Below are 13,116 nucleotides of genomic sequence, written 5' to 3' on the forward strand. Positions count from 1 at the left end.
TTCCCACTCCCCTTTCTTGCTGGCTAATAGCCCTACATCTCCTTGTGCTTTCTCAGGGCTACTCAGAGAAGCGGCTGGGATGGCCTGACTCCCTAAAACTTCTAGAAGTGATCTATCTTGTTGTTGTGGTCACATTCTAACTTTCCCCACATATTCAGTTTGCTGAATTTCAGTGGTGTCTAGCAAACACCAAAGGCAGTTGAAGGTACATGGTGGCTGTGCACCAAGGCAGGAAGGAAGGGAGGGCAGGAGAAGACAGCCTTTCCTCGCTGGGGTGGGAAGCTGTTCTCTCAGCTCAACCTGAAAAGCTGTGCAGTGAGTTGCAGCCATCAGAGAGCTAGCTGGAGAGTGGTCTGAACTAGAAGAGGTAGGAACAGTTGAATTATATCTCACACAGATTCCCTCCTCCTGAGGGGCCTGGGGGATTTTTTTCCTGCTTTGTTGACATCAGTTCCACCTGAGGTTGATTGTTGCCCTGCTGACACGCTGTGACCATGCTGATTTCTTCTTTTTTGTGGAACTTCCTACCTTAGTGAAATGGATGTTCCAAAGTTTCAGCGCCGAAGAGTTTGCACAGAGCTCAGATGCAGTCTTAATGCCGGATCCTTATTTATTCATTTGGTCTTCTCCATTTTCCATTTTCATATGTATGTTAGCAGTAAGGCAATATCCGTTTCTTCTTTGAATGAGTTCACGTATACATGCTAATAAGGACTGTACTCGGGCTCTGCTTGTGGTTAGGAACTTTTCCATGTTATCATAATACTTTTGCCCTTCTGCTCTTCCTTCTTCAGCTATGACAGAGGAGGTAGAGCACATCAGCTCTTTCCCTTTGAGCCATCGGAAGAAGATACACAGACGTGCAAGCAGAGCAGAAAGACAATTCTAGATCCAAGGTGCCTCTGCACTTGCTTCGTACTATGGCACGGAGCTCCTGGGTCAGGGGTCAGGCTTCTCCCTGGCAGCCTGTTCTGAGACCTGCTGAGCCCTGGACTCTGCAGGCTCTGCTGCTAAGGAAGACCCATTCACACTACATACTGCTCTGACAGAATCTTTTGCATGAGACCTCCAATTTTTACCCAAACCTCCTGAGGATTGGCAGTCACTCCTTGTACTCACAACAAATGGGGATGGACTGTGCGTATGATCATAGATTTCCTTTAGAATTTGCCTGTCAGTTCTGTGTGACTTTCTTGCTCCTGACTCTGGAGAGGATTTCATGTCCGTTCTGTTAGGCTGCTCGTGCAGCTTTGCATGTTAATTTCAGAGGGAGCAGACCCTGCTGCTGTGACTGCCAGCCCGTGCTGGATGTTTGAAGATTGTCATGGATATATATTTTACAAAGGGGATGCAGTCTTTCACTGGGGATCTGCCCACTGCAGATTCCTCCTAGTGAATAACTTAGATCAGAGCCATCTCCTTCTATTTTGTCACATGCCAAATTTTACCTGCAGTGTCTACAGCAGTGACTGAACTTGCATGTCCAGTAGCCTCTTAGGTCATTGTCTTTATCCCAGTGACTTTCTCTGCTAGTAGCTGGGCTACTTGAGTGTTTCTTGTGAGATGCCATTTTTCCACAAAAAGTGTTCTATCTGGATACGTTCTTCATGACATGGGGAGTGCAGGCTGGCTCCAGGCATGCAGAGTGCAGAGGTTCTGGTGGCTTTGAACTTGCCAAAGTGCTTGGAGTGTTTTCAGTCTGCTCTCCAAATGGTCGTGCATACAAGGTATGATGGACAACTTAGCTGTGAAGTAGCACGTGATGAGGAAAAACCCCATCCTTTGCACTGCCTGGAGCTTGTCTGCTTACGAATATAAAATACCTACGTTTTTCATGTGCAGGATTTTCCATTAAGTTCTCATTGGATATCTTTCAGAAAAGAGGCAAACATGACAAACAATACACTCAGGCTAAAATGAATCTTAATTTTTTTGTGAGCTGACATATTTTGCTCGAAGGTGGGTCAGTGTTTGGAGTCCCTCCCTAGCCTTTTTAATACTACGATTTCAGCTACTACAGGTTTTCACTCTTGTTTTGTCTTCTGAAGGCCCTCAATGTTTTAAGATGGACCTTGTTCATTTGAATTGACCAGAAGCTATCTTTTAGTTTCAGGATTTTCTACAGGTATTCATATCGTAACTCAACTTCAACCAGATAATTACACTCCAGCTTTTCTTTCCCATGCCTTATGCACTAAGACTGTATCTGTCCTTCTCATCTCTGTAGCTGCGAGCCCTCTGTCCTTTTATCTTTACAGGTCCAAACCTTTTCATCCCTTTCACAGACTCTTCATCCCCAGGAAACGCAGCATTTTGTTGTTACTACATAATAAAAGGCAGTAGTGGACTGAACCCCAACTTGCCATCACATTGCTAAGTGGAGTCTAATGAGGGTTAGTGTGCATCTGACCGGAGCATAGGTGGCTTCACACACCTTCCTGTGCATTCAGGAGAGTTTTGATTCCGGTTACCTGCAGTGCAACTACCTGGGGATTCATCCTTGCCTTTGCCAGGCATCTCTGGTGCTTCAAGAGCCAATGCACATCTGATAATGTAGTTGTGCAGTTACTGATGCATGAAAGATGCAGAGACTTCCACCGTGTAGCGAGTCCCTGGGGGGAGCTGCTTGGATTCGCTCACTGCTAAGAGTGCACGTGGGATTCGTTCAAAGAAAAAAAGATGTCTTACCAGTAACCGGTGTTCTTCACAGTGTGTAGTCCACAGATACATTTGTCTTCCATCTGCTTCTCCTCTCTCCTCAGAGTCCTTCCAGGTTTGAGTCCTGTGATTGAGAGGTAGAATTGTTAGAATGTACATTTGGGCTACACTTCTCAAAGAGCATCGGTTACTGGTAAGTAACCTTTCTTCTAGTTTTAGATTGTTCTTACAGAAGAGCTTAACCAGTCATCACCTTTCTGTATTTGCATTGCTTGTGCTTCTGTCCCGGGGTCACAGCTTGACTGCTACACTGAGTATCAGGAACAGAAGTTGGATGAAACAAGCATAAGATTGCGTTGCGTTCCAAAATGTAGGACTGTTCCTTGGTGTATCTTTTCCTGTTTAGTTATTTGTACAATATTGCTTATTGACAAAGAGGTAATTCTTCTGGCCATTAACATCCTCCAGTGATTTTGTGAGCAGTAAATGAAAGAGTTAATATGAATTATGTTCTTTTGAACTTTCACGCTCTGAAAACCCTGTTATTGTCCATTTGCTGAGCATGACCATGGAGAGCTGTCCCTGGCTGGGCTACTCTGAATTACCCCAGTGTCCTCATTCCAGCACATCATAACGCACTGATACAGCACTTCCTTGAGGCTGGGGGTCACAGGGTGCCAATAGCTTGGTGCTCAGGGATGTCCCTTTAAAAAGTGCCATTTTGCTTTAGTTTGTTTTCACTCACCTCGAGGACGTCAAAGGAAAAATTTTCTTTTCTTATAAGAAAACGTTACCTTTGTGAAAATTAAACACTGTGAGAAGGACGCGTGCATCTCATGCTTTAGTGGCTGCTGGAGGTCAGAGGTGTTCTGCTGAAAAATCAGTTGGTGCTTCAGAGCTCAACTGATGAGAAATATTTCTGCTAATAACCTTTAAGCTTTAGCATGGTTTTATATGTACTTCAACCTAATACAAATACAGAAAATATCTGTAACACTGAGAGATTATTTTATGATCACATCTGGCTCATCGTACAACTCAGTTTAAAAGATTCCAAACTGAAGTTAATAGGGATTTAAAAATGGCAGAGAAGTGAAACGTGTTTGTGGAAGAAAATGTGTGCAGTGGAGTGTTAGACCCAGTGTCTGTGTTCCAGAGGGCTGGAGGGGTCCCTGCCTGCAGCCCCTGGGTGCCCCCAGGCTGCCCCCAGCCCAGGCTGCTGCACAGTGGTTGCTCTGCCCCAGGCCAGCAGCAGCTTCCAGCAGGGCGTTGTTTGCTCCGTAGTAAGAAAAGGTTCTTTTGATACAGTGTAATTTACCCCTTACTTGTAAGTTAATTAATTTGACCATCTTCTCAATGAATTATCTATGTACCCATTAAAGTTTAATCTAGAATTGTGGATATATTTTCTTAGACTTATAAAACCGATTATGTATGTAGCTTTCCATGCTATCTAGTGAGATCTTTCAGTATTTAGTATAAAAGAAAAGCTCTTTGAGCAGCACAGTCATAAACTTTCCATGTCTGTACTACTATCTGATTGCAGCCACATGTTAGGTGCATGGAAGCAGAGCAAACCAATCACGTTGTCTGTGCTGCTGAAAGACAGAGGAGAAAGCCAAATCTTTAATCCAGGTTTGTGACTTAGTTCTTTGGAACCAGTGGAATTATGCTGATGCAGGCCAAATGGGATCTGGCCCACAGTCTGGAAAGTAAACACAAGTAAATGTAAAGTAGATGAAGCTGCATCTATGCATAACATTGGAGGTGCTTTGTAACGGTGGTACGACCTCGTTTTGGCTGATGAACAGTTATGTATTTACCTTTGGTGGTCAAACTAATCCAGTGTAAGCAGCAAGTACAGCAGGCCCTGTTCTGAAGTGTGCAAAATGCAAAACCTCCTCTCTTGGTAATTCCATTGTTCATGAAAGTCAGAGAGATGCAGCTGCATTGTTACTGCAGATGGGGGGGAAATGTTGATGAACTTCACACAGTTGGAAAAGCAGTCATGAATTTAAATGTGGAAAAAAAAGTTGCAGTCAGAAAAAGAGGCTGGGTTTCATTTTGATGGCAGATTGTCAAAAATCAGTGCTGATTTTGGGTGCCTCCATTCACTGATCTCTGATTTGACATCTTTTCTCCTTAACGGCACCTCAGAATCAATCCTCTTCAGACACTTAAAGCAAGGTGTCGGGGCTTCTGGCCATTACAGATGAAGAACTCTGTGTTTGGTTTGGCTGGAAATGTAAAACCAGCCCGGGGACTCCCTTGCCACACATCATTTCTGTTTACTAGGTGTGTTCTCCCTCTGATACCCCTCACTCAACTGGAGTGAGCTGGGAGCAGCAGCAGCAACCTCTGCAGACGCTGTGTCCCAAAGGCAGAGCAATAAGGGGGTCACTTGAGAAGCCACTTCTTGTCTCTTTATACAGAAAAAAGGATCTGAGTAAAATGTCCAGATAACCACGAGAACCAAGAACCGTTATGCTAACTGTGAGAGCCTATTTGCCACCTCTGTGCATAAAGAACATCTCAGTCTGCGCTGTTCCAGAGATGATGTGTGCATTTTAAGACAGCATTGAAAACTAAATCTCAGGAGGTTCAGAGACTCTTGTGGCATTAATTATAGGTTTATATATATATAGGTTTATCCCGTAGGGATATTTCTGGCTATTTGCTGGTAGAGGGGCAGAGGGTTCTGCTGGCGGCTGCTTGTCTTTGCTGGAGGTTTGTCACTCTTTCTCCCTGTGCTATCAGTTCGCCTGCCCCTCAGGGAAGGGATTTACACCTCCTTTTTGTGGTTAGATCACAGTAAATGTTCTGCAGTCCTTCCTTTTGGCCGTCTGCTTCTTTTGGCAGCCCTCTGTAACGCGGAGCTGGGGAGCAGCAGCGTGTGACCAGGGCTGCTCTCTGCTTTGAGATGGGCTGCAAAGAGAAAATGCCGTGTTCAGAACAGGGTGCTTCCTGTGAAAGCGTGGCTGGAGCTTCCACAGCCACCTCATCACCTCTTCCCTGCTCCCACATGCAGATTGTTTTAGGCAATGTATTCACATATATCATGAAAAGGCTTTTTTTTTTTTTTTTTTTTTGCCATTTAGGCTCACTGTGAATTTGTCTTATTTTGATTTTATACCTGGCATTTCTGCAGAAATGAATTTCCCGTTATCCTCGAGTAATTTGTGTTCCAAAATGTAACTGGTAAGTCAAAGGTTCCCTATGTCACCTGTGCTGAAAGCTGGTAGGACTTTGCTATACATCCTGCTGGGACCAAATCTTTTCTGTTATAGGGTATAAGTATCTCCCTTAATGTGGAAGTACTTAAAGGGGCATCCCCTTAGTAAAATGCTGTATTTTAACAAAATGTGAGAGAAAATAAAGATAAGAAATGATAGCACTTTTAGTCTGATCAAGCCAATCATGCTGTGTATCGAAGGAATTATGTAGCAGTGAGGGACTCACGCTGTTTCCTTCTCATTTACAGGCTGAAGAACTTGCCATTCACTTTTACTAAACTCAAAGAACTTGCAGCTTTGTGGCTTTCTGACAACCAGGTAATGGCTTCCAGCGTTCATAATTTCTTTAGTAAGGTACAGGGGCCATGAATGAGGTCTGTAGCCATACATCACTGCAGCAGAGCTTTAGAAGAGATCTGTCCCAGCCCAGCTGCTACTTCCCTACCAAGCTGTAGGCAGTCCTGGCTGGCATTCATTATCTGGGTAAACTTGCCATTGCTGGGCTTATTGCTTGCTGCTAACTAGCCTTCTGTGCCCTGATAAAAGTGGTAAACAGTGATCAGAATTATCAAGAGAATGTTCTGTAAACAGAAATCCAAGAGGCAAGGCTTTGTTCTCAGCCTTGCTCTTAGTTTGTCCCATTCCTTATTCGTCCCTACCCCTCCATTTTTGTCTTCTGCCTTTTCCTGTCCATGCTTCCCTTCCTGCATATTTCAGACTCCAGTGAAGCCAGTGAGAGTTTAAATGTACAGAAGATGCACAACAACTCTCAGTCTTGTTTTAGAGAAAATTCTCATTTAAGTTCCTCTTAATTTTAGATATGCCTTCCTTAGTTCCAGGGAGCTCAGTTCATGTGGCATTACCATTAATTCCTTAGGTAACAGTTACCCAGCATCTGAGCACTAGAATAAGTCCCCATCAGTCCTGGCAGTATTGGTGGATAGGATAATTTTGCAGTTCCAGAATGTGATTAAGTGGAGACAAATTCAATTTGTACAGCTTTAGACAAGTTCAACATACCTAGCGGGTTTTAATAATTGCAGTAAGTTCTTGTAGTGTCATCTTTCCCACCCTACAATAAAGCCCAGCATCAACCATTACATCTCCTTAACTGAAGCTGAGGAGCATACTGATGCTGCTGGGAATGAGTCCCTCCTGTATCTGTATGAGGCAGCCACAGGAGCTGGGGCTGTGCTGTGCTGCCTGCAGCATGCCATCCACTGAGGCAAAGCAAAGGGACAGCTGTATCAGTGCTTTGTTGCATTTCCCCTTCAATTTAGTTTTTGCTTGTATGGCTAAGGAAAAGGCTTCAAGCTGAAGGGAGGGGAGACAGTCTGGGAGGATTAATACACAAGGATGAATAAATTTTCAAGCATTAAATTAGGATTCTAACTCTTATTTCCATAAAAAATGCCCCTACCCATCCACCAAACATACACTTCCAACTAAGCAGACAATGCTTTTTCAGCATTTTGACGTTAGTGATCAGGTTTAGATCACCTTCTAATCCATGAACTGTGACAGTAGCTCCTGGGTGCTGCATTACAGCACATCAATAATGATAGCCAGCTGAGTAGAACTCAGTGTTGCCTCCACGCAGCTGGCACCAGGAGCACCCTCAGAGTTGCAGGACCCACTCCTTGGGCATCCTGGCTTAAAGCATGCAGCTGGTATTTCTGGTGTTAGAGTTCGTATGGCGATCCTGGTGGGAGTTACAGGCAGACTGAGGAATGGGAGAGGTAGAAGTGCCACCAAACACCATTGGCTTGGCCCATGGAGAGGGTTCTTTCCATTCAGAATTTTGGTTATTCCTGTGTTTTCTGCTTGTTGCCTGCTAAAACTCCATCCTGGCTAACAGACGTGCTCTCAGTGACCAGCTCTTTGTTTTGCCTTTCCTACACAGTCCAAGGCTCTCATCCCCCTGCAAACTGAGGCTCACCCGGAAACGAAGCAGAGAGTTTTGACTAACTACATGTTTCCCCAGCAACCCCGCAGCGATGAAGGTAAAACACCATCAGCCTTCCCCCCTGAGGCAGCAGCAGGCTGTGGGGTCTGGGGGCTCAGCGGTGGCTCTGTGCAGCAGTGTCTGTGCCTCCTGAAGCCAGCGGTGTGCACAGAGCAGCCCATGTGCTGCCATGCACCAAAGGCTCCTGCTTCCAGCCCATTGCTCTCAGAGAGGAGTGGGGGCACCTCCTGGAGCCCCAAGGGCGTCCGACCTGTTGGCCTGCCTGGGCTGCACAGAGAGAACAGGAATTGCCTTGGGCTGCATATAAAATATCCACTACTGTTAATGTTTATTAAAAAAAAGAAAAAGGGGTAACAAAAGTGTAACACAGCAAGTTGGACACAGACAGAGGGTCACAGGGAGCAGAGCTGTGAGCCTGACAAAACCAGGGCTTGGCTCTGAAGCCCCTGCATCCCGGTAGAGAGCCTCCATGCTCCTCCTCCAGCTGTGCCCCAAAGCCCTCTTGCTCTCCACCATTCTCTCTGTGATCTGAGCATTCGCGTTTATTTTTAATGGTGTTTTTCGTTATGACTTCCATTGCCCCCTCAACAGTTTTGAGACAATGATCCAACGTTTCAGGATCACCCAAGAGCTTCTATTTGTAGGTGATTTCCAGTCTTTGCTGAGGGCATTAATCTCTTGTTCTGTTGCATTGCTGCTTGCAATTTAACTAGATTTCCAGTCAGACAGTGATAGCTTCAACCCTACTTTGTGGGAGGAGCAGAGACAGCAACGTATGACTGTTGCCTTTGAATTTGAAGAAAAAAAGGAAGAGGAGGAAAATCCAGGGAAAGTTAAGGTATGGTTTTTGTTTGTTTGTTTGTTTGTTTGTTTTGCATTCACATATTAGAGACAGGGTCCAAAATACAGATGCTGAATTGAACTATTTCTCTGTTCTGAATAATGAGAAAATACTTGGCCGCATTTCATAAGCATCCCTGTTTTCTCTGAGGTGCACAGAACTGGAAGTTTGCGGTTATTTTCCACGCAGAATGACTGGGATACCAGAGATCTGATATCCCAGTCATTCCAGTCCAGACCCATAGGCCGAGTGTTGGGCACCTAATGGGGCACCCATTTCATCACTAAGACAAAATGAACACAGAACGCTGGGGACCTGGGATTAATCTCCAGCCACATCATTCTTTAGAAATATTTAGATCCTGTGGGGATTCTGTATTCCTCTCCAGGTGAAAGCTGATGAGAGCTGTTAATAATAAATATCTAATATCCCATTTAGATCTTGTTGGGAAAATTGATTTTTTGTTTAAATATTTTTCCTAATCAGGAGTTTTCACTTAACTCTTGCAACCAAATATAATTGTTATATATGCTACTGCTTTAATACTTTAGCAAAACAGAAAATGAATTAAAAAAGCAATCTGGCTCACAATAAATAGATTAAACTGAAGTTTTACCCCACATGAACTGCAGATTTATAGCTTATGTGTGGAAAGCAGAGTTCCTGGGAGTTTCACATTGTTCTACTACTTCTTGTTATAACTTTGACTGTGAGTAACATGTCCAGGTGTGCAAAAGTGTTCACAGAGAAATAGATAATTTTAAGATTGTAGATGAATTGAATTGTATTACCTTTTATTTGCGAGCATTGTTTTTGGTATTGAAATGTAATATAAGAAATACATTGTGTAGCCATTTTGGTTTTAATATATTTCAGAACTCTATGGATGACTGAAACCAATGCTTCCTTTGAGTAAGCTATTTCTGTAGACAAACGAAATCCTTCATTCAGCTAATGCTGTTCCTATAGTCGAGTTTGAGTGCTGCCATCTGCTGTGTGGGAACTGGGGAGGCAAATGCCGCTGAGCCCAGTGCCGCATCTTGGGGTGTCCCAGAAGCAGCCCTGGACACACAACCCATCCTATGCCTGGGGATGAGCTGAGGACAGCCTGCCCTGTCCTGTCCTTCCTGCTGGGATGAGGGGCTTTGCCATGTGGGTGAGCCATGGCCTGCAGGGCTGCTCTGTCCCTGATGTTTGGCTTGGCAGCTGAAGCCAAGGCGGCATTTACCCTTTGGGCCACTGTAGGGGAAGAGCCCAACGCTAAAATATATTTTCTGGAGTTCTTACTTACCTGTTTGACTCCCACCTGTGGAGAGAATGTAAACCAATGATCAGTGCGAGTCTTATTTCTGCACAAGATTCCTCCATTTCCATATATAATCATAGAGCCATAAAATTATAGAATGGTTTGGTTGGAAGGGACCTTGAAGACCACCAAGTTCCAAGTAGGGAACATTTCCCACCAGCTCAGCTGCCCAGGGCCACCCCCAGCCTCGGGCACCTCCACGATGGGGCACCCACAGCTCTGGGCAGCAGTGCTGGGGCCTCCCTGCCCTCGTGGGGAAGAATTTCCTCCAAATCTCCTCTCTTCCAGTTAAAAGCCATTACCCCCTGTCTTTAGCTAAAATTCTCTGATGAGAGACCCCCAGCTTTCCTGCAGCCTCAGAGGCCCTGGCAGGCTGCAGTGGGGTCTCCCTGGAGCGTTCTCCTCTCAGCCCCCCTCCCTCAGCCCTTCTCTGCAGGTCAGGTGCTCCAACCCGGTGCTCTCCTCCATGATGATCCCGGTATCTCTTCATCAGAACAAAACTTTACCTTTTGGAGTTGACACCTTAGTCACTGCTTAAAGAAGAGTTATTAAACAGAAAGCTAAGCAAGAGTTAGGAGCTGATCAGGTACGTCCTTCCATCGGTGCATCCTGAAGAGAGCGTTTCTCCTCTTTTCTATCTCTGTGTGTACACCAGATACCCATCAATACCAGGGACCTTCATGGGATGAATTTGAAGGTTATCCCAAATTAGCAAGGGGTGGTTACCACAAACATTGTTTGCATTTTATAAAAGCACACGTAGTTTTCATTTTATGTATTTCATATTTAAAACTGACTTCCCATCCACGCTACATAACACCGATTTGAAGATCTACATTATGCAACAAATTCTTCCTTAAAGCATTTTGAACTCTGATAATTCTCTTTTCAGAGTCGCTCTATTTTGGTGTTGCATTGACAGTTTTCTGTGTAGCAATATTTCTAAGTCAGCAATGAAAATATCTGCTTTCTAGTGCATAGCACCCACCACAGCTGCCAGTATTTTATGGTGTAATACGCCCAGCGATATCAGGCTCTTACTGAAATCCCTGTCTGACTTGCCTATCACATGGAAGTCCTTTAGTTAATTTCTCTTTGGCTAGTGCTTACTGAGGATTTGCTCTGTGACTGCAGTTCTATGCTTGTCTGTAGCTTTTGCATTGAAATCATGGCTCGGATTTTCTGGAAAAGCAATTGCCTCATTAGGCCACATCTGAAAATGATTTCTTTCAACCGTAAATCAACCACAGCCTTAGTAATGCTTTACAGACTTAATTTCTTTTTTTCTGTTGAAGTTCTTTATTAACATATGACATCATAGCCATACATTTTAACGTTTTATGTTGAAGTCATGTCAGAATCTATTATATGTAATGTTTATTCTACTGTGGCTCAGAATTATAAGCTAGTATTTTATATAGCTTTATTTTCAAATCGATCGTGATTTTGCTTCCAAAATATTCCCACTGACAGACCATAATCATCTGAATCCAAAATTGCCCTTTTCCCACCTGTCACAGGTGTAAAATCCAATAACTGTATGGTGACCTATTAAAAGCAAGCTCCCTTTGCTCACCTCATTGGTAACTGGGTAATTGGCAATTGGGTAAAACTTTGCCGTAAAGGCTTCTGCTTACTTATCACACAGCAAAGACAGACTAATTTCAAATTTCACAGCCTCACAAGCAAGCTCAGTTATCCTGACACGCTCAGCTTGCTCTGGGAGCTGCCACTGTTCTTTGCTGAAGGAAATTCAATTCAAAGTTGCTGCATTCGCACCCCAAGTTCAGCCCAGGAGAATGGCAGGTAGAGCCAGCACCTACTGCGTCCCAGGGGCTGTGCCTGGGGTCAGAGCTCCTGCCTATGGAAGGGCAGAGCAGCGGTGGGAAGCCTCCACCACGGGCAGCGTGCTGAGGTCAGGCTTCGTTTGATTCCTCAGCATCTCTCCTCGTGCGGGGATGTGACGTACAGCAGACAAAAGAGGTCTGTGACACAATGGGGAGGTGTAAGGAGAGGCCAGCACCATGTAGTAGGTCTCCTTTCCTGCTTGGATCGCTCCTGGCCTGGTAACCTGCCACCCTGTCCACTCTGAGCAGTTTGCTGACAGTGCTGTGTCATGCCCCTCTTCTCCTGTTGCTCAGTCCTGAGATTTTGTAGTGCTGTCTTCAAGCTGTGATTGATTTGGACTTGGATGACTGCAATATTTCTTTACTTCTGAGTGATAAAAACAAAAAGCTCAAAGTGTTGATTGTTGTAGGGAATCTGTAGGTCTGTCAGTCAAAGTACTGTTCAGTGTGACACGGGTTGACTTTTCTGTAGTGGTTTAAGTCTGTTTTCCTGTATTTCTGTATACTGGAGCAGAATTCACGTACTTGAGTGCATGTATGTACATTACACATCTCAAAGAGCAAATAGATCCCAGTAGATCAGATTCCATTCTCAGCTATGATAGATAATTCTGATTAATTCTGTACGCTGAGCATAGCTCAATTAGTTCTGCATTTGCATCAGTATCGTTTTGGAGAAGTGTGATTTAATACGTTAGTACTCTCAGGCCAAGTGCAGAATTAAAATGCTATACTCTCCCAGGGTGAAAGGTAGGCTTGCAGGGAAGCATGCCCATCCATTATTTTATGTCACTGGAATTCCATCATAAGTTGCCATAGTGTAACTGATTGCCAAGTTTGGTCCAAGAACTGCAGAATCCGTGAGGGCTAGCTGTATGTAACAGGCTGCCTCAAATAGACTAATAACAATTTGAGGAATTTGCACTTAGCCATAGTACTGTAACCATGGTTTTAGTTTGCATGCTGTTTTCATTTTGTATTTGTGCTTTAATTCTTTTTATGAATGTTCAGGTTGAAATAAATCTAAAACGTTATCCCACTCCATACCCGGAGGATTTAAAGAATATGGTAAAATCAGTTCAAAATCTGGTGGGCAAAACAAGCCATGGAGTACGGCCTGAGAACTCAGCACCAACCGCCAACACTGAACAAACTGTGAAAGACAAGTATGAGCACAAGTGGCCCATGGCACCAAAGGAGATTTCAGTGGAGGTAATGTAAAAGGATCGTTGTTCCTCTCAAGAGTTCAAGACGGGGTTTTAGTA

At 44.3% G+C, this 13,116-nt stretch overlaps 1 protein-coding gene across 1 annotated transcript in view; it reads left to right on the plus strand.

Annotated features, from left to right (window-relative positions):
* The window catches only part of LRRC7 (leucine rich repeat containing 7), a 91,183-nt gene that overhangs the window by 55,414 nt on the left and 22,653 nt on the right, over positions 1 to 13,116 (plus strand). The window contains exons 14-17 of the mRNA XM_042873247.1: positions 6,140 to 6,209; positions 7,795 to 7,894; positions 8,571 to 8,695; positions 12,863 to 13,063. Coding sequence (XP_042729181.1) covers positions 6,140 to 6,209; positions 7,795 to 7,894; positions 8,571 to 8,695; positions 12,863 to 13,063 — 496 coding nt within the window. The remainder of the gene's footprint in view (positions 1 to 6,139; positions 6,210 to 7,794; positions 7,895 to 8,570; positions 8,696 to 12,862; positions 13,064 to 13,116) is intronic.

Source organism: Lagopus leucura, unplaced genomic scaffold (genome assembly GCF_019238085.1).
Source record: "Lagopus leucura isolate 7727_CA_CO unplaced genomic scaffold, USGS_WTPT01 Super-Scaffold_100009, whole genome shotgun sequence".
In the NCBI taxonomy this organism is placed as follows: domain Eukaryota; kingdom Metazoa; phylum Chordata; class Aves; order Galliformes; family Phasianidae; genus Lagopus; species Lagopus leucura.